This window comes from Anopheles merus, unplaced genomic scaffold, assembly GCF_017562075.2.
Source record: "Anopheles merus strain MAF unplaced genomic scaffold, AmerM5.1 LNR4000449, whole genome shotgun sequence".
NCBI lineage: Eukaryota > Metazoa > Arthropoda > Insecta > Diptera > Culicidae > Anopheles > Anopheles merus.
The window spans coordinates 20,071-44,938 of NW_024428029.1; the positions used below are offsets into that span (position 1 = coordinate 20,071).

General features: G+C 46.8%; 3 protein-coding genes and 1 pseudogene across 3 annotated transcripts; 2 read left to right on the forward strand and 2 right to left on the reverse strand.

The window, feature by feature from the left end:
• The first annotated feature begins 729 nt into the window (after positions 1 to 729).
• LOC121602426 lies at positions 730 to 12,088 on the forward strand. The gene is given in 14 exon segments (XM_041931189.1): positions 730 to 851; positions 2,565 to 2,922; positions 3,203 to 4,251; positions 4,341 to 4,431; positions 4,511 to 4,661; positions 4,741 to 4,917; positions 4,992 to 5,140; positions 5,211 to 6,377; positions 6,483 to 6,606; positions 6,716 to 6,892; positions 6,999 to 7,174; positions 7,261 to 8,472; positions 8,475 to 8,753; positions 8,841 to 12,088. Coding segments are annotated over 13 exon segments (5,886 nt in total). The 5' UTR covers positions 730 to 851; positions 2,565 to 2,871; the 3' UTR covers positions 9,924 to 12,088.
• On the reverse strand, positions 1,650 to 2,261 carry LOC121602425 (U6 snRNA-associated Sm-like protein LSm2). The gene is made up of 3 exons (XM_041931188.1): positions 2,159 to 2,261; positions 2,026 to 2,093; positions 1,650 to 1,898 (listed from the first exon to the last, which is right to left on the reverse strand). The coding sequence occupies exons 1-3, from the start codon at positions 2,159 to 2,161 to the stop codon at positions 1,682 to 1,684; spliced, it is 288 nt and encodes a 95-aa protein (XP_041787122.1). The 5' UTR covers positions 2,162 to 2,261; the 3' UTR covers positions 1,650 to 1,681.
• Positions 12,089 to 13,843: 1,755 nt separating the features above from the next.
• LOC121602427 (ATP synthase subunit alpha, mitochondrial) lies at positions 13,844 to 17,149 on the reverse strand. Its single transcript, XM_041931190.1, has 4 exons — positions 16,933 to 17,149; positions 15,948 to 16,184; positions 15,523 to 15,863; positions 13,844 to 15,385 (listed from the first exon to the last, which is right to left on the reverse strand). The coding sequence occupies exons 1-4, from the start codon at positions 16,996 to 16,998 to the stop codon at positions 14,374 to 14,376; spliced, it is 1,656 nt and encodes a 551-aa protein (XP_041787124.1). The 5' UTR covers positions 16,999 to 17,149; the 3' UTR covers positions 13,844 to 14,373.
• A 730-nt stretch (positions 17,150 to 17,879) lies between these two features.
• LOC121602424 lies at positions 17,880 to 24,334 on the forward strand (annotated as a pseudogene).
• Positions 24,335 to 24,868: the final 534 nt, after the last annotated feature.

The following is a 24,868-nucleotide window of genomic DNA, read 5'->3' on the forward strand; positions in this document are numbered from 1 at the left end:
CAAAGGTCAACGACGACCTTTACGAGATGTGCGGCGTTATTATTGTAGTGTAGCGTATCAAGCTTGCCAAGCTTCGTTGGGCTGGCCTTGCTATACGCATAGAACCGTACGACCCAGCCCGCAAAGTACTTTTAGGCCATCCACAAAGACAGAGGGGTCATGGTAGGCTAAGTTGAATAAGACAATTTATGAAATGAAAAAAAAACATCCCGGAATAGGCATTTCCAAGCCAATCACAAGGAGCAGTAAGTAATGAAGTATTTGCCTCGTCTGAAGCTGGTCAAGCCATTCAAGGGATTAATCTGTAGTACGAGACCTGAATTTAACTGAAGTACAGGCAACTCTCTCTTATATGAGAGGGGGTTTCAAATTACAGAGGTTGAAAGTGTATGAAAAGTCCATACAAACAAGAAAGAGTCATAACATTTAGTATGTAGCCTGAACTGTTGCTATAGGAAACTTCGAACACGATTGTCAATTTGAGCATACATTATTCAATAACCATGGCAACACCATACACAAATAAGAGGTATATAGATTTCAGAGGTTTTCCAAATGAGAGGGACAAAAATGTGTTGGAAATCAAGGGACTGAACATTAAATTAGAGAGGCGTCAAATAAGAGAGGGTTCACTGTAGAACGAACTGTTAATCGAGGTTATTGTAGATCTAGCAAACGCGTAGTTGACAAATCGCAAAGGCAGATCGCAGTAGTCTGTAATAGCATGTACCAATAGTTAGTTGTAAAAAACACCAGCAAGAACGGACGTCTCTAGGTTATGGGCCCAGCCAAGCAGAAAGAAGTGGCGATTCACGGAATCCCATAGTTTTCCGGAACAGGCTACGACACCTGTAAGTTTAGGATCGAAGTGTATTTAAAACCTCGAAGGTATAGGACGCAGTCGTAAAGGATTTTCCAACAGAAGCTAGTGAAGTGGCCAAGTTCGAGGAAATGGACCAAGGCCAAGTTGTTGCTGGGGAGTTTCATTTCAGATGAGTACTTAGGATGTATACAAGAAAAGACCACAGCGAAGAAAATGTGGAACGATCTAGTAGATACTTTCTTGGTGTTCTCATAGTTCCCAATACTCACCAGCAAGAACGGACGTCTTTAGAGGTTCATATAGCGGATTTGGCAAAAGGCAAAGATTCAAGGATTGATCATTTGAAGAGGGTCGTTGAAGTTCAATTGGTCATAGTACATTATAGGTCGATTAATTTCTTCCATTCCGTTTCGATTCAACACCCAAATACTGTGTTAATCCCATCGCCGTGTTAATCGCTGCTTACGCAATATCCGTGTCCATTTTCGCATCACTTGAGCTCCTTAATCAAGTACTCAAAATGAAGAATGTAGGATTCTTGACATGCATTCATAATGCTTAATTTCCAAAAGTTTTCGCTTTGGCATAAGCCGGTTGGTTAAGCTCTTCCGTTGAAAAGCTTCATGGAGTCTGTCTAAAAATTTTGCTTCCAACTCTTCCTATGCTTTACATACTCCCAGGCGGGAACATGTATTTCGCCGATGGACCCCTTCCGATCATCAAAAAAAAAATCTAAAATCTCCTTGAACAGTCTTCCCTTCTATTCGACGCGTGTCATCATGGCTATGTTCCACATACTCTTTACGTAAAAATAGCACACCTACTCCGAGTTTACACAACTTCACGCGTTGCCTTTACTTATCGTACACTTGTTACAGCTTCTTTTCGAGCTGCGTCTTGCAGCAGCTGTGTGTCCACTTCGTCTCCTGGTAGCTGTACGTACCGTACGACCGAACCTCGGATGAAACAATTCTTTACCGACAGCATATGTGGATACTTTTCCGGATCGGTCACGCTGATGTCTGTGAGCTTTATGTTTAGATACTGATCAACCGAATGTAGCGTTCCACAAATACTGCAACGACACACATTTGGGATCAGAAAGATGGACACGAAATAAAAGAGCTAAATTATCTCGCATATGCCGGCAAGCCAAACTTGCTCTGCAAATGGACACTGCAAGCACTGGGGCCTATGCTTACCTCAGGTCATTTTTCAGTTCGACGACGACATCCTTCCCGACGAGAGATTTGAAAAAGGAATAGAATAGCTACAAACAACAAACAATAGTTGGTTAGTTTTTTTCTTTACACCTCATTAAAATGTTCTATTTACCATCTTAATTAAAGATTAAAGTTCCTACAGTCTCGAACGATGAGGCTTTGTTTTGTACTTTGCCGACATTGGCGCAAATGGCATTACAACGCATGACCCAGGTCCGTCCATTTCTGTACCACTTGACAGCAATCATCGATTTTTTTTTCAATTAATTTTTAACATCGTTCAAATAAATTTCGCCCATCTTTTACGTTTTATTACTTTATTTCATTTAATTTGTGCGAGAAATAACAGTACAGGAATAAAATAAGAACAATATGTAGAATAATTTATATAATTATCCAATCCCCTCTTTCATAGGAACTGTATACGAATTGACATTAAAACGATAAGTTAAGATTCAAACGAATTTTTGTTCCCGATTTTGTTTTAAATGGTCACCTTCTTTATAATTTTTTTTAAGATTCCTTTCCTTTAGCAAAGCATAAGGAAAACTCCTTCATAAATAATTAACACAAAACCCCATTTCGACGGCTATTCGTTGCGCCAAACTGTCATTGGCATTTGAAGTACGTTTTCCATCGTGTCCTGTCAATTCGCGATACAATGGTCCAGCCTGGTCACATACTGACCTTGCTTCTTCGCATCAGAAATTGACAAATAAAAAAGAAGTCAAGCAGCAAAAAACTCTGAAAAGCAATATGTCAAAGAATAGGATTTTGGTAAACAATCAAAGAAAATTTTAATTTTCTTACTATTTCCCGGCTTAAATGGAAGTGAAAATGCAGCACCGGACACGGGCACATGCGTTCCAGATACAGGTAGGTGCTGGCGAATGGCCTCATTTCCGCTGGCCACTCCCGAGACGGGTCGATGATGCCCTCAGTGTCTCGTAAATTGGGTCTGCAACACTCCAACCAGTTCCCCCCAGCTAATGCTACGCTGTTTTTTTCTCTCTCTCCCTTTGTGTGTTCCGTCGGTGCGTTACCACGATTGGCGCGTCCATTGCACAATATGTCTGTGGCCAAATGTTCTCTGCTGTCGAAAATGCGCCCCGCCGCTGTGCGTGCTGCCATCACTTGCGTCCTTCCCGCGTACCAGGTCAAAGCGCTGATCAAAACGCTGAAATGTCTACAGTCAGACGATAAATACCAGGCGCTGCTGTTTCTCATCTCGGCCATCAAGCTGTACGTCAAGTTCCTGTACAATGATTGCCAGGAGCGTCTCTACAAACCAGCAATACTCAAAGAGTTGAACAATATCGAAAATGTGATTGTGGTGAACCTGCTGAAGACGCGCAGCGCGCCAGCGTCCGGCTCGTCCCTGTCGGTCGCCACCGGCCGCACGACCGTGTCCTCGTTTGGTGGCGACCTCGCGGGCAAGGTCTGTCTCGACATCGACACCAGCACCAGCGTCCGCTGCACGGATCTGTCGCTCGGTAGCGATGGTTTGTTGTTGATGCACCCGCATCGCACCCGCGAACCTCCGCTAGCTCCCTGGGACCTTCGGGGGAAGCTACTGCGGGGCAACCTGTTCGACGGTCTGCCACTGACCGGCAGCGTGCGGCTAGGGCCAGAGTACAGCAGCAGAGGTGGAACGTTACTCAAGGCGGGACAGCGAGCGGGGGGCGCAAATCGATGGCTGGGGAACGTTCGGATGAATCGTGCGCTGGTTCGTATGATCGCCAATCACGATTTTAAGCTACTGTTCAACATGTTCGAACAAAGCATCTTTCCCGCGTGGAAAATCTACAAAAACGAGCAAATATTTGTACGGAAACGGCCCGCCCTAACCACGGTCACGGTGCGCACTTCCCTTCCCGCCATTTGCTACGGAAGCGGTTCGTCGCACTCGCCACCTGCCACGTACATCAAGAAGGAGGAGTTCGACTTCGACACGCCGTACTCCATCGCAGACGATCACTGCTTCGAGGAGATCAAGGACGAGGACGACGAGGACCTTCTGCTGATGAAGGAAGACGACTCGATAGACAATTCGAACGAAATCTTCTCGGAGGAGGAATCGTCCACCAACAACACCTCCCTGATGCTGTCGTCCGACACCAACACGCTGGACACGAACGATTCCAGCATGGTTTCGCACGAGCGCAACAAGGAACAGGTGTACCAGTGCTTACTTTGTGATAAAAGGTGTGTGTGTGTGTGTTTGTGCATATTCTACTGATCGCATTGTTGATTGTGTGTGTTATTATAAACGTTCCTTTCTCATCCCGCCGCAGCTATAGGAAACGCAAATCTCTTGTCATCCACTTCAGCCACCATCCGGGATTTTGTCCCGATTGTGGCAAACAGCGAGGAGTAACCTCAGAGGTAATGATTGCTCACACGTGCATTCCAGGAGCAAACGGAGTGAATAATGTCGAAAAATGTTGCACATACTTTCTTGCAGGAAATCGTTGAACACAATCGAATCTATCACAAAAACCGGCCTCACATATGTGAGCACTGCGGGGAAACCTTCACGCGAAATCAACAGTATCAGATACACGTCCAGGGTCATTTTATAAGCAAGGATAGGGTAGCGGAGCAAAACTGTAAAAGTAAGTATGCTAAGTTTAGCTTTCGGTACCAGTGAGTGCATCGATGTGAACTCTTTGATTCCACTCCCTATCATTTCAGAAACTCACAAGTACAGCTGTAAAACATGCGGTATCGTTTTTAACAATCAAAAATATCTCGAAAAGCACATCCAGAAAACCAACCACCAGGCGGAAGGTTTGGTGTGCGACATTTGTGGTGCAATATTTTGTAACAGTATCAAGCTCAGCCAGCACGTCAGCCGCACTCATCACAACGGTAAGCGAGCAGAGGTAAAGAATTTATAAAGATATGTCTTTAACACGGCGCCCGCTTCCTTTTCGCGTTTTCAGTGTTTACTCAGAAAGCTACCTTAGAGAGAAGTTTGCTGCTGCAGGGAACGAGTGTTACGGACAAAGCCTTCACCTGTGAGCAGTGCGGAGCCTCCTTTCTGTCGCAGCCCTCCCTACATGAGCACATCAAACTATCACATTCCGTTCCGGTAAGTTGCAAATCATCGGGACTGATTGGTCACGAAAACAAGGATATCAAACAACACTTTTAATTTGTAGGAAAACAAATTCGAGTGCAATATCTGCAACAAGCTGTTCGCCGCCAAACGGTCTCTCAAACGCCATAAACTTTGCCATTCGGATGAGCGCGCCTTCCGCTGTACGGTGGAAAACTGCAAGGAATCGTACAAAAACCAATCGCACCTTGCCCGCCACATGAAGACCGCCCATCACATCGATCCGCCGTCGAAGCGACTGCAGAAAGCGAAAGCGGCTGCGGCGGCGGCGGCGGCCGCTGCTGGGGCGGGCACAAGCACGGCCACTGCCTCATCGGCCGATCCCAGCTCGGCCAGCACGGACTTCATCACGCACGGTGACGTTGCGACGATGGGTGGAGGCTCGTGCGATTCGCTGAAGGGTATTGGCAGCAGCACGTTGAAAAAATCGCTTGGAAGCAGCGAAAAGTCGCTCGGCGATAGTAGCACCAACTTTAGCGACAATTTGTCGTCGTTTAATTACGAGTTTTCCGACACGACCGCAGGAACGTCGACACCGGCGCTGGCAGCAGCGATGGGTTCGGCGGGCAGTGACGGTAGCGTGCCGGGCGCGCTTACCGCTAGCAGTAGCGCCCTGGCGGGTCAGCGCCCATCCGCCCTAACCTGCTCCGTTACGGGCATGCAGCAAAGCAGCGGTACGTTCAACGACCCTGCCATCAGCTTTGGTACGAACAAACAGCAGCAGTCGCTGCAGCTGCAACAGCAGCAGCAGCAACAACAGCAGCAACAACAGCAGCAACAACAACAGCAGCAACAGCAGCAGCAACAACAGCAACAACAGCAACAACAACAGCAGCAACAGCAGCAGCAACAACAGCAACAGCAACAACAGCTACAGCTACAACAGCAACAGCTACAACATCAACAACAACCACAACACCTCGGGGGTGGGTGGCAGAATCTCGAGTTTGGTGCAGGGACAGCGACGGCGCACCGATCGGCAGCACTTCCCGGTAGTGTCGTTGGTGGTATGCAATCGTTACAGGATCCACTGGCGGCCACGACGGGTAGCTTTATGGACGGTGGACACCATCACCTGCAGAATCATCAGAACCTTCAACACCCCACAGCACACCATCATGGGATTGGACCAATGGCAAATCCGATGGCCAGCACAGCGGGCAGCTTTATGGGCAGTGGCAGCTTAACAGGCGGCACGAGGCGTTTCCCTGTAAGTGCTGGTAGCGTTAATTTATCCTGCATAGTCAATATGGGAGGATTATTATGTTGATCCAAAATAATTTCCTTTTTTTTCATTTTCTTTCCCGTCGTGTAGCTGCCGGAGGGTAACTTTATGTGTGAGCACTGCGATGAAACCAACTTCATAAATGCACAACAGTACCATCTTCATGTGCAGGACCATTTTGCGGCCAAGGATGGTAAAGATCACCCGAACAAAAGTACGACGATCGCTATAAAAAAACGAAACAAAACAAAATCCCCTGCGGTTATAACAGCAGTTGCATGAAATTTCACATTTTGTTTCCCCCTTTTTTCACTATGTTTCAGAGCTGCTGCGGTTAAATTGTAAAACATGCAATCTGGTGTTCGCTACGGGAGCGCAGCTCGATCGGCACATTCACAAAACAAACCATCACACCGAAAGCATAGCGTGTGAAATATGTAGTGCAATATTCAACTCCAACCTAAAAGTTTACCAGCACATGCTGAAGTGTCACAAAAATGGTACGTTAGTCCGGTGGCACTGCCGTTGTCGGCACTGTGCAACACGTAGCTAATACCCGTAAGGTTCATTTTGGATTTTTGTTTCTTCTCCTTCATCCCTCCACAGACGTTTGGTTTGCTTGTGAACAGTGCTCGAAGGTTTTCATATTGAAACAGGACTACGACAAGCATCAGCTGGTGCACCAGACGGTGACGGATCGGTCCATCATCTGTGAGCACTGCGCCTCGTCCTTCCTCACGCAGGAAGCACTAAAGGAACATATCAAAATAGCCCATTCGATGGTAGGTGAAACTGGATGAAATTGGAATTCAACAGCGACAGGGCAAACTCCTGATTAAAACCATTTTCTTTTTTTTTTTTTCAACAGGACAAAAAATACAAATGTAACATTTGCAACAAGCTCTTTGCTGCCCGTCGATCGCTCAAACGCCATAAACTGTGCCACGAAGAGGAGGCCGCTTTCCGATGCCCGATCGACGGTTGCAAGGAAGCATTCCGGACGGCGGCAAACCTGGCGAAGCACAAAAAGATGGCACACCCGGCCGGGCTGTCGACTGTTCCCGTACCTGTAGGCAATGTGTTGGCCCACGAGCCAATGGCGGATAAGGTCGGTGCCGGTGTCGGTATGCCAGGCGTAGTCAAGCTGCTGCCGGGCACAATGGCGTCAGGAACGTCCAATGCTCCGGGTAGCTCCGGTGCGCTGAAAGGCATGGAGAAAGCAATGCACCATCCGGATCCACTGCCGGGTGTGACAATGCCGGCGGGAGGGCAGTCGAATGTGATGGGCCAGATGGGCGGCTCGAACCCGATGATGGCGATGGGAAATCCTGCAGCTGGGCTGAAAACAGACGGTCGATCATCCGCTGGCGGTATGATGGTGGTGCCTCCGTCGAGAACGAGCAGCGCTGGCAGCAGCACAGGAATGAGTGGTATTAACAATGGTAGCGTTGGTGCTAATATACCTTACAATCCTTACGATGCTAGTGGAATGAACTACAACAGTGTGCTGGGACCGCCTGGTGCGGGTGTCGTCGCTTCCAGCGGCCCTCATCATCCTCATCATCATCATCATCAGCATCATCTCCAACAACAGCAACAGCAACAGCAACCGCAGCAACAGCCCACACAGCAACAACCACAAGCTCAGCTAGTGCAACATCATTCACAAGCCCATGCTCACCACCATGCCGCTCAAGCTCAGTTTATCGGAATGGGCAATCCGGGCAGTTCTGCGGGGCTTCACTACAGTGGCCGCTCCGGCGGCACGGCATCGGCAGCCACTCCCGAACAACAATCTGTGTCTATGGCATACCGAATGGGAGACACAGCGGTGCCAGGAACCAGCGGAACGGCAAGCGGCAGCTCAACCAACATTCCCTACGGCTATGGACAGATGAATAATGCGTTCGATTGGCAAAGCATGGAGATGGGAACTCCGACCAATGCTGAACCAGGCCTAATAAGTGGGTCGGCAGGACAACCGCAGGCGGCCTCTGGTAGCGGGACGATGAAAAGTGCTACCGCCAACAAATACTACAACGCAATGCACGAGCCTAGTTCGGCCGGAAGTCCAGGAGTGGGGGTGGCAACACAACGGCTGGCTTCCTTTCACCCCAAAAACTGCAGCACCAATCTCCCCATCATGCACAGCAGCATCTACAACATCAGCATGCACAACAGTCACAGCTTCAACAGCAACAGCAGCAGCAACATCTTCCTCATCATTCTCATCACGCGCAAGTTGCTGGGCTGCAAAATAAATCTGTGCAAGAACAACACACCCATCAGCAGCAGCAGCAGCAGCAACAACAACAACAGCACATGATGAATATGAACAGCCAAGAAATGATGGGATATCAGGTAAGAAAATATTGCCTTTTCTTAATTGAAGTAAATTGTTTTAGAGCATTAGAGCCCAATTGTAAACAATTTAATTTGCACTTTCAGGACATGTGGAATGCGAACATGATGAAGATGGAATTCCAAGACGAAGGAAGCGGTACAAATACGGGCAGCACTGTTGGTGCTTACAACAGTCTAGGGAACATTTTAAACAATTTAGAAATGATGGGCAGTAGCAACAGTAACTTCGAACAACAGCAGACGCAGCAACAGCAGTCGCAACAACAGCAGCAGCAGCAAGGCTATGAAATGGTTTCCACACCACGTACCAGTTCCGATACTCATCCACAATCGAGAGGACAGTCTGCTCAATCGCCTGCGTTAACGTCACAGCAAGTACAACATCATCAGCACCATCAACAACAGCAGCAGCAGCAGCATCAACAACAGCTACATCAGCAACAGCAGCAGCCGCATGCGAAAGGAACCCATTTTCACAAACAACAACATCCATCGCACAGTCACGCGCAGATGCTGCCGGGCGTAGAGCCAGGCCAAATGGTGAACCAGCACCATCATCAGCAACACCAGCAGCAACAGCAGCAGCAGCAATATTTTCCAGATCATCACGGGGCACATCAGCAGGTACCACATTCTCATCATACTGGTACGATGGGCCATTCGATGGGAATCCCTCATGGCCATGGCCAGATGCAGCATAGCCATGGACATTCGGCACAGCAAACTCCCAGTCCGCATCATCCTCATCATCAGCACCACTTGCAGCAGCAGCAGCAGCAAATGCAACAACAGTACAACGCCCATCTACCACATCATCCCCAGATGATGCAACATCATCCGCACGCACCCGGACCACCCGGGCAAGTGCCCAGTGGAAGCGGTGGTGGTGGTGGCAGTTTGTCTGGCGGTGGTCCCACTCATATGGCACATCACAATCCAGCACATGCTGGCGTACCCGGCCAGCAGCAGCAGCAGCAACAACAACAACCTCCCCAACAGCCCGGTATGAGTTTTAATCCCTCCCAGAACGCATCCGATCATGCCAATGCTGGTGCAAATCCTTCCGCATTGCCCACGGATATCGCGAAAATGCCGAACAATCTACCCTTTGTCGACAGTTTCACGGAATCGATCGACTATCTGCAACAGTCCTTTCAGTACGTGTAATAGCGAACGTAGCTTTTCCTTCTCTTCCTAATCGTCGTGTCCGCCTACCTATACACATTACAGTGCTAAGCCGACCTTTAGCACGTTCGTACGTTTGCTCATTTAGTCAAATTGTAAACTGCAAACATTCCCATTTTATATTGCACCCAAAACGTTCCGGTGTGTTGTACCTTGTTAACTATAACGATAATGCTTTAGAGGTCGACCGTTCGTCGCGTCATCATCTAATGAATGATCGTGACGGTCGTCCAAGTTTGGTATCGTTACATTACATTAAGTGTGTACCGTACAGAGGAGGCTACCATCGAACTTTATTCATTCTTTTCGCTCGATTAATGCTCGCTCAACGACGTACAATTCCGTCGGTCGGCACATTTAAGTGCTGTCAACAGAAACTATATTAAATTTGGCATGTACCGATAACGACGAAAGGCGACAATTTGGACAAAAAGAACAAAGTGCTGGGAAATGTGGTAAACAAACATTAATCTAAAACTGCGAACTAAATTACAAACTTTAGCTTAATTTTAGCACCTACTGCACTACTAGTGATGTGTTCTTTTTAATCAGGAACAGAATTAGTTTTTTTTTTGTTATGAAACGGTTTTCCGATTAACACACCTTATTTTAGATTTTATTTAAATCTCGATGCTTTGAGTAAAAAAACGGATCAACTCTATCAGATGCAAAACTGGCTCCCTTGACATAAAAACACACACACTCACTCGGTGAACGTGTAGAACACGTTTGGTTTAGCCATTAGAGCAAGCGCTTAGGAAAGGATGGGAGAAATAATCGTGACAACCGAAAGGGCTTCTAGCCAGCTTTATACGCAATACTGCGCGTATCGCACGCTGTACATGTGAAAATAGACGCATTGTTTTAAGTAGTTGTAAGTTTGGGGTTATCAAATCAAAAACAATGGCCGGCAAAAAATACTACTAACTCTCCGGCCGCACTCTGTAACGTAAGCAGGAAGGAAGGAAGGAAAGCATGAACAATATGATTGCGAATAACTGACAAATGTAGGTGCGCGTAGACTCTTACTAAAAGAGCTGTAAAGTGCGTAAAATTTAAATCTAAAAAAAAGAAAAGACCGAGCTGTATCAGGGTTAGGGTGCAAATTAGCTAAGCTGATCGTATAAACACACTTCACATTTATTAGTCCAGGATTAGTTGTTGTTTAAGGTATTTTGTTTTACGAAGGGATTTTTGCACTCAAATGCAGAACCATTAGTATATTTTTGTTTTATTTTATCTATTGTTTTTTTTTTTGTATGTGGCACAGGCCACCATTTTAAGTCGTAGAGATGCTTATGCAACTCACAATTGTAAATAGTCTTTCGTATGTTTTGCGTAGCTTTTATCTAGCTCGGTTCTTCAAGCGGAAGTGAATTGCATTCTGCTTTTGTTTCGACTTGAACTTGACTGTTTTTTTAACCTGAAACTCTTTTGTGTGTAAAATATGTTTCGTTCGTTTCGTTTCTTCCCCATATTTGGAAAAAACGCAATACACGAGCTAAAGCGACAACCACAATAAGCAAACAGTTTAGCAGAGATACACGGTAGCGTTTAAATGTATAAGCATGTAAATTGTACATCCTGTAAAGCAACGATGTAGCGACACAACAACAACAACAACCATACCTTCTGTAGCGTATCCGTAAAATATTGACCAACAAACACTAGAAAGATTGTGTTTTGTTTGTCCTTCCAGCACACGGTATGATGATCTCCGCAAAACCCTGCATTTGCGTTAGTTAGGTGCAGTTTGCTTACACGCGCTGCTGATACTCCTGCTGAACGACAATGTGCAGGATGTAATGATAGTTCTCATTGTTTAGGGTATGCTCTATCACAACACAGACCACAAAAAAGGAGAAGCAAACATAATTAAAGCTCTAAAAGCTGTCGGGAAACTGGCACGAGTACAGCAGAAAAACCCCGAAATTATCAAATGAAGCAAAAGTAGAACACACATATTGTGTACTAAACGAAGCGAAAAAGAAGATTATAAATTCAACATTGAATTGTTAGCTTCACAAGTACTGCAAACCAAAAAGACAAAGCAGCTATACACACAAGAGTAAGGATTGAAATGAAGTAAAAAAACACCACACAACTTGTAAATTACAGCAGATAAAAGAAAAGTGGAGAGTTTGTTTGTAAAAAAAGAAACAGAAGAATTAAGCAGACGACAAACCCCCTTTTTCGTTTTAAATTCAATCGCAAAGAGTACTAAACACGATTAACACACTCTAAGCTAAGCAGCAGAAACCGTACTGGAAGAATACCATTTTGAAATCAAGAATTCAAGCCTGTCTCTGCCACCTCCGTTGTCATGGTTATGCGTGGCTGCTCATTTCCTGACCGTTAGCAGGTGTTGATGGAAGACGACCAGCGAACACGAAACTCTCATACTCCAATACTCTCTCATTCATTCAGATTACACTGTATCTATTTTATAACAAAGCAATTACTAAGAGAAGCAAAGGACGACGTTTAGCATCTATCTCAGCTCATCAAAAACACACAAACAAAAAAATAATACAATAAATAGAATTATATACATGCATAGATATTACCGACAAAGACAGCTAGCTCTGGCACCGACAATTTTTCCAGCAGCCTGGAGAAAATTAATGAACGAAAAATATTATACATACAGCCACAGAGTCGGAAGGTGGAAGGACGAGTAGACTTGTCGGAAAGCTAGAACATGCTAGCGCAGGTTGCACCGTCTCTCACACGGCAATTACACTTATAGAGGATACACACTATGACTAAGAGGCAGAAAGGTGGGTGAAACGTAAGTGAAACGATACACAAATTAAAATAACTATTAATCTATTATATACACGTTTATTATTGATTATTATTATTATTATTATTACTATTATCATTATTATTGTAACATTAAAACTATTATTGAAAATAAATGCTAAAACCAGAAACAATAATTGTGAAGAAAACAAAACAATGTAAAGACGAATCGTAAACGTGTTGTGTGTGTGTGTTTTTTTCGACAACTTACACCCACCCGAAATCGATCGAACACGTTCAAGGACCGACGACTTGCTCATGCATGAGGATGTAGTCGTACCTGTAGAGGGCGTGAGCGTATCTCGACATGCATGAGAATTAAAGAATCCTTTTCGAGCACTCTCTTCTATAGTCTTCTTCTTCTTCGTTGGCTCAACAACCGTTGTCGGTCATGGCCTGCCTCTTGTACCCGTTAAGTGAAGTGCGCTTGGCTTTTGTTACCATAGCAGCATAGTCAGTCCTACCCCGTATTGGGACACGGTCCATTCTGGGCTTGAACCCATGGCGGTATTGTTTCTAAGACGTACGAGTTGAACACTATACCACGAGACTGGCCAAAATGGTCCTCTCTATAGTCTATCCTCTATAGACCTCTCTATATCCTATACCGCGTAATTTCCAGGTGACCTTTAGATATAAGATACTCTACTGAACCATTACTGATCCTGGAACTGATCCTAAACCCATACCTGTACTGGAACTCACCCGAAACCCATAACAGTTATGTAAATGATCTCGCTCTCTTACTGATCTTGGAACTAATACTAGACGTATAGCGGTCCAGGAACTGGTCTTGAATTCATACCAATCACTTCTACTTACTAGCTCAGGGCAGGATTGGTAATTAGGATCTTTGCAAAGCCACGAAGCACATTTAGCAGAACAATAAAATGAAATTAATTTACCTGGAACAATCGGCCAACTATCTTCACGCCATGAACAGTGACGTGAACTCGACAATTATGATCTTGCCTTCTGAGCCTTCATCTAATCACCAAAAATCAAGAAAGTAAGCCAACAGTCCCGGATAATGCGAGAACGTGCACTGCAGTTGTGATATTCATTGAACTTTGAAATAAAAAGACCAAGAATCTATATTCGATTTTTTTGTCTCAGTCATTCCAGCGTCCTAAACAGCCCAAAGGGTGGGTTACACAGCATTATTATCATTACCGGTTTGTCCGGGCCACTGGGAAATGACTGTCGCTCGCTTTATTTAAATTCTTCCATCTACGTGTGTCTCCCTAATACGCGTTCGTGCCGCCCTCGGATCTTTATCGTGGTAGGATGTTCTATTTTGCCAACTTTCGCACTTGTGTGTATTCTAAACATTCATTCGGCTTTGTGGTAAAATGGGCGACTATTAATAAAACGAAACTTTCTGCTCACTTACTGATGATGGCAGGCAGAAAACAAAGCCTAGTGCGCGCGCGTGTTCATTCTCTTTTTCTCTATTGCAGCTGCTTACATCATTTCGCCAAGATCTTATGTCACCGTGTATGTGTGTTGGTTTTGCCAGAGGCCGCGCTGTATCCTGCCTCTTTCTCTGTCGCTCTCTTCTTAGAAGGGATTTGTAAACAAAAAAACGATTTGATGCTCCGGGAACTATACGGAACTTCAGCACCATTTAGGCGGAGAAGGTGGACATGAAGCTGGTGACAACGGATTTCAGCTTAGCGTCGGCATCGTCCGAGATCTTGCCCTCCGAGGCGATCTGCTGCAGCAGCGCCTTCTCGTTCGTCTTAACGTGCGCCAGGAACTCCCGCTCGAACTTGGTGATCTTGCTCGGGTCCATCTTGTCCAGGTAGCCACGGACACCGCAGTAGATGACGGCGACCTGCTCCTCGATGGCCATCGGCACGTACTGGCCCTGCTTCAGCAGCTCGGTCAGACGCACACCACGGTTCAGCAGCTGCTGGGTGGCGGCATCCAGATCCGAACCGAACTGGGCGAAGGCAGCCACCTCACGGTACTGGGCCAGCTCCAGCTTCATCGAACCGGCGACCTGCTTCATTGCCTTGGTCTGGGCAGCAGAGCCGACACGCGACACAGACAGACCGACGTTAATGGCCGGTCGGATACCCTTGTAGAACAGCTCAGTTTCCAAGAAGATCTGTCCGTCCGTGATCGAGATGACGTTGGTTGGAATGTAAGCGGACACATCACCGGCCTGGGTTTCGATGACCGGCAGGGCAGTGAGCGAACCGCCACCGAGCGTCGGGCTCATCTTGGCCGCACGCTCCAGCAGACGCGAATGCAGATAGAACACATCACCCGGGTAGGCCTCACGACCTGGCGGACGACGCAGCAGTAGCGACATCTGACGGTAGGCCACGGCCTGCTTCGACAAATCGTCGTAGATGATCAGGGCGTGCTTGCCGTTGTCGCGGAAGTATTCACCCATGGCGCAGCCCGAGTACGGGGCCAGGTACTGCAGCGGGGCAGCATCCGAAGCGGTGGCGGACACGATGATGGTGTAGTTCATCGCACCGGAATCGGTCAGACGCTTCACAATCTGGGCGACGGTGGAACGCTTCTGACCGATGGCGACGTAGATGCAGTACAGCTTCTTCGACTCATCCTGTCCGTCGTTGAAGCGCTTCTGGTTGATGATGGTATCGATGGCCAGAGCGGTCTTACTGCAGGGTTGGAGGGGGAGGAAGGCAGGTGAATAATAAATATTAAGCAAAATACATAAATTCAGACGGATTTAGTTCTCTCTCTCTCTCTGCTATACAGCTCCTTAAATGTAAAAAAGCATACTGCTTTGCCTTACCCAGTCTGACGATCGCCAATGATCAGCTCACGCTGACCACGACCGATCGGCACCAGCGAATCGACGGCCTTAATACCGGTCTGCATCGGTTCGCGGACAGACACACGCGGGATGATGCCCGGGGCCTTGATACCGACACGGAAGCGCTGCTTCGTCTTGATTTCGCCCTTGCCGTCGATGGCGTTACCGAGGGCATCAACGACGCGGCCCAAGATTTCGTCACCAACCGGCACGTCGACGATGGCACCGGTACGCTTGACGATGTCGCCTTCCTTGATCAGCTTGTCGTTACCGAACACGACCACACCGACGTTATCCGGCTCCAAGTTAAGGGCCATGCCCTGGAAGTAAGAATCGAGCGTGCGGCGGTTAATAGCGCAGCAAGGAAGGGGGGACGGGTGGAATTGAATCCAGCTTTATTTTACCTTAAGGCCGGAGGAGAACTCCACCATCTCATCGGCCTGGATGTTCTTCAGACCGTACACACGGGCAATACCGTCACCGATGCTCAGCACACGGCCAGTTTCCTCCAGGTCAGCCTTCGGGGCCGCTCCGAGGATGCGCTCCTCCAGGATGGCCGAGATCTCGGCGCCACGGTTGGCAGTGGAGACGTGGAAGTTGCGAGCGGCAACCGAAACAGCCGGAACGGCAATCTTGGCAACCTAAGGAAAGAGAGTACCGGCAAAACAACAAAAAATAAGCATTACATAACGGATGCAAGAGCAAGCCCACCGAAAAGTGGGGTATTTTGGGAAAAGTGTTTTTCGTCATAAAATTAGCAATAAATAGTGTAGCATTTATCGTTCCAGCATTCATTCCAACCTCGGCCAAAACACAATCTCCAATTTCTTTTCCATGCTCTCTCGAGGGGTTAGTTTTTTTCATGTGCTGTCAATTCGCGTCCGCCATCATGAAATCTCGCGCTGTCGTAAGGGTCGGTCGTCGGCTGGGTGCAAACACATTTCACAGCATACAGATTTTTTTTTTCGGCTTCAATTTACTGTTCCATCCTTTTCAGCACATTCTGTACGGGCGCAGCTCGACACATTGTCAATTCAACACTAGTTTTCCATTTTCACTCCTACCAAGTTGCAGTGAGGTTACATAACGTCACCGGGGAGACGAAAGGAACATTGGGCGACCGGCACTGTGAAAATCTTCCTGGTTGCATAACCTACACCGACGGGTGGGTGGAATGCTTTTTTGCTCACCACGAAAACTTGGCCCGTTTTCACACTTGCACTTGCCTTTGAACCCCGTTTTTAACCGTACCGGCGATTATGTCACCATTTTCTCATCCGCCCGACCCAATCGATAAGGGGTCCCCACGTAGTACACGCGATGCTGTGTCGCCGCCGGGGTACGGTGTGGCTGCGCTGTGATGAAATTTTTGCAGTCAATTTAGCTCACCTGGGTCGCGGTTCTGGGCAGGCTGCGGGCCACCGAGGCCGCCAGACGGGCAGAAATCATCGACATCGTTGTTGTTTGCGGCTGCTGCTGGATTTAGAGTACTGCTGAACTAACACCTAAAGTTCCACGGTCGTCGTTGAGTAATGGGGTTCCTACAACTTCTTCGCACGAACTGCGCGACTTCCTTCGTGAAAATGGAGGTCGTCTTCTTTTTCTTGCACTGTCCGACAGATTGTTCTTTTCGGCAAAATTGGTTCGACTCGTTTACATCCGAGAGTTGACTGCTTACACAGGCGATGGTGACCGGCTCCGTTTGGAATTTCAATCGATTTCATAATTTCATGGCTTGTTCAGGTAGTTTTGCGATAATTTATTTTTTTATCTCGATGTGTAAGGCAAAGATATAAATTGGCAAAAATAAACAACATGGCGAAATGAAGAAACATGATGGCCGGTAATCCAACATTGAATATCCCATCAAATTATCCATCAAAGCATCCCATTAGTATGCTTAAACTTCTGTAAAAAATCGAATTTGTTGAAGTTTCTCACTATTATATCGATTTCTTGCAGGAGTATTAAATTATTATCGATTATAAAGATATTTCACAACTCACCTTCAATACGTAAATCCATCCCACCCCAACATCCAAATTCATACTTTCCGGAGCCCATTCCAACTCAGCTCAGCTCCAAAATAATAACTGGATACAATCGAAAACAATTCACTAAATGTACGATGAAACTTTCTAGCAGCGCTGAAAAGGCAACCTATTACAATGTATTTTAACCGCCATCGAGAATTATTCGAATGTCGGATTTTTTCTCGAACAGCTTCTGCAGCGTGTCAGAAACTGTCAATTGTCCGACAGAACGTGTCCGTCAGTTTTGACAGTAGCACAGTTTGCCTTTCCCCTTTCTCATTGTTTCGGAGAAAAAACGTAAATAAAAAGAAAAAATTACACAAATATTGGACCGTGCAGAAGTTTGCAATCTCCTGGCTTCTACCGCACATTTACGGAAGCCTATCACGATAAATGCCTCGGGCACGGAAACGATGTGATGGAATGTGTGCTTGTGTGCGTGCGGAATAATCGGTGGCGCCTCGAATTGCAGTGAAGTGCGAAGAAATCGGCGCAAGATTACATCTGTCACAAATTCCTTTAGATTTTGTCTTGCGGAAGGTTGCAATTGGCTGTAGATTGTGCATCACGCAAACCTGCTGTAGTTTTTCCGTGTAAATTACTGCTAAAAAGCAAGCCCTGTCCCAAACCCGAATCTAGGACAAGGTTAGTGCTTTGATTTGGTGGAAAAGAGGAAAAGTAATCGCTCCATCATCAGTCACGGAAGTGGTGTAGCTGTGCGGAAGTGCGTGTTAGTAATAGGATTCTCAGTAGCGCAGCAGGAAAGCAGCAGCAACCTACGGAATACGATAATAGTTGTTGGAAAAGTGATCTTACGAGCAGCCCTACTGCTTCCGAGATTAATCATCGACATGATTGGTGATGGTAAATGATGAGCGATAAGCCAAAGCAATAACAACAACAAAACACTGACACATCATCGACTGGTGGACGAGACACGGGTTGTGTGTGCGTGTGTGTGGTTTTCTCTCCTCCTTCTGGTGTCGCCGACGGACGGACGGAGCTGGCTATGCAGATCTTTTAATAGAATTTTTGTGTGTTTCTTTTTATTGCTAGTCGTCATGTGCGCCACTGGCTCGAGCGGACGAGTCTCACTATAATTATACCGAGGTGTGTGCACTATATGTGTGCAGCGATGAGCCAAAGTGTACCCGTGCATGGTGGTGGTATGTGCTGGTTATGCAGGAATTTGCTGGATTACTTCCAAAACCTCTGCTAGTGTTTGTGCGCGGCTATGCCTGTGTCTGTGCGGTGAAGTGCAAGGTATTGAACGCGCAAAAAGGACACACGCAAAGCATCCGAAACCAAATGTGCATAGAAAGGGCAGCGGTGTAAACGTTCGAGGGGGCACAGGTGGTGAACGGGGGACCCGATTATACGGCGGTGAGCGGTGCGGGGTCAAGTGCAAACGCGAACACCACGGTTCCATCAGTTTGCTTCCGGTTCCGTCGTGCAATCGGGTCAACGGCACGCACCGAGCACGAAGGGCAGTGCGGGGCCGAGTCGTTCCGAGTGAAGGAAAAATCAATTGCCAATAATCGTACTGGCCGACCGATTGGAGTTCACTCATTGGTGTACGAACGCAGCTCCGAACCGACCCACCACAATGGCCTATGGAGCGAGCGAAACGCACGACGCGCTGTGGAAGCAAATATTGGAGCATCACTGGAAGTATGTCGAGTCGGAGGAATCGATGCTGAAGATCGAACTGCGGCGCGACCTAGAAGGTAAGGGATGACTCAATTGCTAGCGGTTACCGGCAGAGAGCAAGTTCGGAGGAGGAGCGGAGGTCGGTGAAATAGTAATGGAAGCGAGAACCTGTTTTCTCGTAGCCGTTGCCGTAAGGGGATTTAAATTGTTCTCTCATAAACACACGGGGCTTTAATTATATCACCTATTGCACAGGTGCGACAATGTGACTGATTACAGAACTATCAATGCAATCATGGAAGCGTTCGACACGAGGTGTAGATTGCGGCAAATACTATTGCAAAGAAAAAAATGTCGTAGTAATAAATTTAGCAGCTATTAAAGGTCAATATGAAATGTCTGACAAGCGCGGGTCCGAACGGAAAGGGCTTTCTGTTAAGCTTGAACAAGCGCCTCAACTGATGATGAAACAAATATCGCTCTTTTAAGTAATTGCCAGACTATGGCAGAGCATGAATTTAGGACTCTACTTTCTAGAAACTGCAAACAATCCGGGTACCGACTGTGGTTAAACTGTCTCGCACTATGAGGATCGAGGTTGCTGCGTTATCATTTGACTATATACACGATAAGGCATGAATCACTTTCTCAAGAGCAGTGCCTTGATTGAATTCGCAATTATCCTTATCAAACCTGTTGCAGAATCACACGCTTCTTGCCTCTAGATAAGGGAAACGCTGCTGCTACAAGCTAACCTACTTCCCGTTAAGGAAATGCCATTAGACCACCTTGGAAAGCAACTGTCACTCGACCTTGGCGAGAATTTAAATGGGATGATTCACGGGTCAATTGGTTGTTGATTGTTTTTTTATGAACCCAGAACAAGAAACACCAAGAACGAAGTGTGTAAGTCCCACGAGATGAGTCATTACATCAAAACAAAAACAAGAGACTAATGTACTTTGTTTTGTTTGGAATCTCACTTGTTCTCACTCATAGTTGAATAGTTGCCGAACTATGTAAACAATATTAAATATTGTTTTATTTTCACTATTACAGGGCTCTCCAGGGGTTCTCAAAGTTGTGGGACACTTCCTTAACTCTTTCTTCTAGGAAATTAACTGCAAATGATGGAAATTGAACTCCATGGTACCCTTTTTGTACAGGCTCGTTGGAAATTCCTATTGGATTTCTCCAATAAGGGTGCTATAGAGTTCAGTTCCCATTACATTAAGTTAATTTCGCGTAACAAAGACTCAATAAAGTGTCCCACAGCTATGATAACTCCTGAAAACCCCAAATGATGTTTTCGTATGATTTTTTTATGTTATATAATAAAATTACCCCCAGTTGACATTGAAAATAATCAAAACAAATAACAACACTTTATCATTTCTATTTTTTTTTTTTTTGCAGATTTGATTGAGAAACGATTGGGAAAGGTGCCACCAAATGAGAAATTTTATCTCGACGATACAAGATATGCGTTCGACAGGTAAGTTGTATTGTCACCCAACAGCCATTTTGAAGCTGTATATCAAAACGCTTTTCATTGTCCCGCAATTAATAATTAATGGTGTCCCATACTACGTACTTGCTCTGGTGCTGCAGTTCGGTTGCACATTTGGACGATTTTTCGGCCTACAAAGCATCGATCGGATTTGAGGCAATCAGCCAATATGCCAACAATCTGTTCGTGAAACCATGGCGAAAGGAATATAAAGTGATAAAGGTATTGTGTCAATGTCCCGAAAGTCTACCGGGAAACGTAGCAAGATTGTTTCATATTAAACGCCGTTTGTCCCTCTTGCAGATGTATTCTGGATTTTATCAGCACGAAATTGCTGCCAATCTAGTGAACGCGGAAAAGCTGTTTCAAGCCATGGGCTATCAGCTGATGCCGAACAAGACACTAATTTTGGACGGTCCAATCTGTCCCGATCAAGTGATGAACGTTGCGCGGGACGCTATTACAGCGTACGTGGAATGCCAGGTTGGGAGAATGTGATGGAAAAAATGAGGCCACAAGATCAAATAATAAGTAAAATTCTTTCCTCTTTTCTTTACTTACCCGTAGATGATGAAACGAATTTACAGTGAACTTACTTCGCTACGACTGTCGATAGATTGGATTGACATTTACAACTTCAGAAGCTATCATGCTGGTAAGCAGAACTCAAAAGCCAATCGTGCATTTTACATTATGAGATCATTTCTAATGTTTTCTATATTTTTATCTATTCGCAGCTGACGTAATGCAAACGGTGAAGCAAATGGCGTTGTCGATACAGGAAAAGCATCACAAAAAACAACAAGCAAAGCTAAGAGGTATACTATGCCGAGCCGTAGTCAATTAGTAACAACACGTGCCGTAGAAATCGCTGTTCTAACATTGTCATATTTAGCTAGCTCGTAGTGAAACTAGTTACACTTGCATGCTGCTTAACGAATCATCTTGTTTTCAGTACCTGAATGCGCTATTATGGCAGCTGCATTTGCATTTGCATTCCGCAATATGAATGTATCTTCCACTCCTAACCATAACTAGATTTCATAAATCGTTTACTTCTCTAAGATTAAGATAAAGTTCATCACGATAGTGTTTATTCGTAATTCAACATACACATTTAGGTTCACTATTGTTATTCTTGTTTTATTTTGCTGCTGTTGTCTAATTTATGTGTCGCTTTGTTTCCTATAGGTCTAAAACCATTATAAAATATTAATTTAGCTGTTGATAATATTATTATACTTATACTTCGTAAAGTAAATTAACTTTGGCAGTTTGCAATTAGCTTTACGAGGCTGCTTGCTGCTAAATGATCTACCTGAGTTGTACGTACGTTTGTCCACATTTCAACGAATGTCTATTTTTTCAATGAAGAAATCCCCATTTATTTGATAACATTTAATAAGCGACGTTCCTGTACGGCAAGAGAAACTTTGAATAAATGTTGATCATCGGCTATAACAAGCCTGTTGCGGTTATCCTAACAAACTCTCACATTATAAATAATCTTTTGCATGGGCTTCGTATTTAATCTATTACTACTACTTATATCGTTTGTTTTTTCCTTCCTCTCGCTCCAAAACTGCACAACGTCAACACGATGAAACACACAGAATCCTGTGTTTGTTCGTTTGTTTGTTATCTGCATAAGATTCACATTAACAACCTCATTTCCGGTTTATGTTTTCACATTGTCTTAAGTGCTCTTCTCTACTCACTTCGAGTGACGTATGACGTACATGCTCTTCAATTTTTTTGTCTCTCTTCTCTCCAGACACGTACGGCAATAATAGTGCGTCCGCTTTAGCGCCTGCTAGTAGCTGCAATTCATGCAACCCGTATCAGTTCCATGTGCAAAGCCAACAACCTCCCCCTGTTCCACCACCGGCCGCAGCAGCAGCAGCAGCGCCGCCGCCGCCGCGCGCATATTGCGGTGCGAATGGTGGTGGGAACGGTGGCGTTGTTGGTAGTAGTCAGCTGTACAATAGCGCTGTTGCTGGTGCACCCTGTAGTATTCATAGTCAACAGCATCATCAACAACAGCAGCAACCACCGCCGGTACCGCCACCACCACCACCATCACAGCAGCAAATGCCAACAAACGCGTACGGTGGTGCATATCATCCCCATCATCTTCCTTCTTCGCATCATCATCATCATCATCATCATCAACAACAACAACATAGTAGTTACCAGAATTTTCAACCAACGACAACTACATCTGCGTCGCAGCAGCAGCACAGCAGCAGCAGCAAAGTTTGCGCACCAGCGCTGGGAAACGATGCCCCATTCGAAATCGCTCGATCACTATCAGGGACGCGAACAGTGCGGCTGCAGCTGCTGCTGCTGCTGCCTCGGCCGCCAACATGTACGGCATGAGTGCGTACATGCAGCGACACTCCATTGATCAACCGTACCACTACACGCTCGCAACGCCGTACGGAGGCTCGCAAGGTGCCGGTTCGTCGGCGGCCGGCATGCAGCCAGCGTACGAGGGCGGTCCGCTCGATGGACTGCTATCGTGTGGTGTGGCCGGCGGGAGTAGCGAACGGTCCAGTGCCGGTGCTGTAACAAGTTGCAACAGTAACAATCATCCCTATAACATTGTTCCAGGCAGCGGACGCTACCCACCGTTGCAGTACGCTGGCACCACCCAACTTCCCGATTGGGATACCCGGGCCCGGGCGATGTTTATGAATGGCGGGGGCCAGCTGAAACATCACACAGACGGATTGGTGGACGGTTGCGGCTCGTACCGCATCCGGCAATGAATCTGGCCTATCCCGGATACCGGACCGAATGGCATGATGGCTTGCACCGCCTTCCTACTGTCAGCCGGTCGATTCGTCGATCTACGGTGGCGCACCGATGTCGTCGGTGGGCGGCTACGCAAACCGCCGCCTACGGTACGCCATTGGTGCCCGCCCAGCCGGGAGCATCTATTTGAGTGGCAAGAAAAAAGGGTACGACGATTACGACATGATGTCTAGCATGCGCCGGGGCACCGATACGCTACGCTCCGGCAGCGGATGTGCCAAAAAGCTGGACCGGTACCACAAAAATGCTGACTGCTGATTGACTACGAGAGTGACATGCTGCCGGAAGCGCTGGCCGAGCGAAACCAGAAGGAACAGCAGCAACAGCAGCAGCCGCACCACCACCATCATCACTATTTGCACCATCAGACGTCGCGCAACTCCCGGCAGCAGGATTTCGATAGCTACGAGGACGAGCAGCTGCAGCGGGAGCAGGAGCAGAGCAGTAACGTTAGAGGCGCATCTCCAGCAAAAACCAGGACGGTATCGGGTGTTACGAAACGTGGAACTACGTCTACCAAAACTTAGAAAAGCAGGGCTACTCGAAGGATTTGGGCGAGCGGGGTGACTTTCTGGCGGACGAACTGGACGCCGATGATAATCATCTGATCGGTACGGCGGCGGAGGAGGAGGAGCTCCGACAAAGGCGTCGTAATGACCTGATGACGGACGACCATCATGACCCTCATCATCATCATCACTCGGGCAGAAGGAGTCCGGCAACGCTTCCTCCGGCGCGACGCTACGCCGGCCGCAACCACAACGAAAAGCTGAAGCGATGAAACCGAAAGCGGCCGACAAGGTCGACGGCATAGTCCGGCAGTCTTCGCCGGGCTTTCCTCCACGAAGCAACCGATGGCCGAGGGTCGACGGCACGAGCGCCACCCTTCCACCGTTCGGGGGTAACCGCCACCACCATGCTTGGTACAGAAGACGGCAAAATGTCGCTCTCAAACAAACGCGACGAACGACGATCTGGCTGCTGGGAAGTTTCGAGCAGAATGGAGCGAGCAAGGGTGAGCCGCCGCCCTCCGCGCAGCAGTCGAGAAATTCGTGACGAAGAAACAAATCACACCCCAGGGCTCGGGCTCGTCCTCGTCCACCGGTCCTACCGGCGAAAGGAAACGAACAAACCCACAAGCTCAAACGAGCACCGGGATACTGTCAACAATCACCACCACCACAGCCACAGCGCGACCAGCAGCGGAGCGCTTACCCGAAAACGGCGGCGCGCAAGCACAGGGCAAGAAAAAAACGGCCACATTCGATACGGGCGCGGTCACAATCATAAAACCCCAGCCCGACCGGCTCGGGCA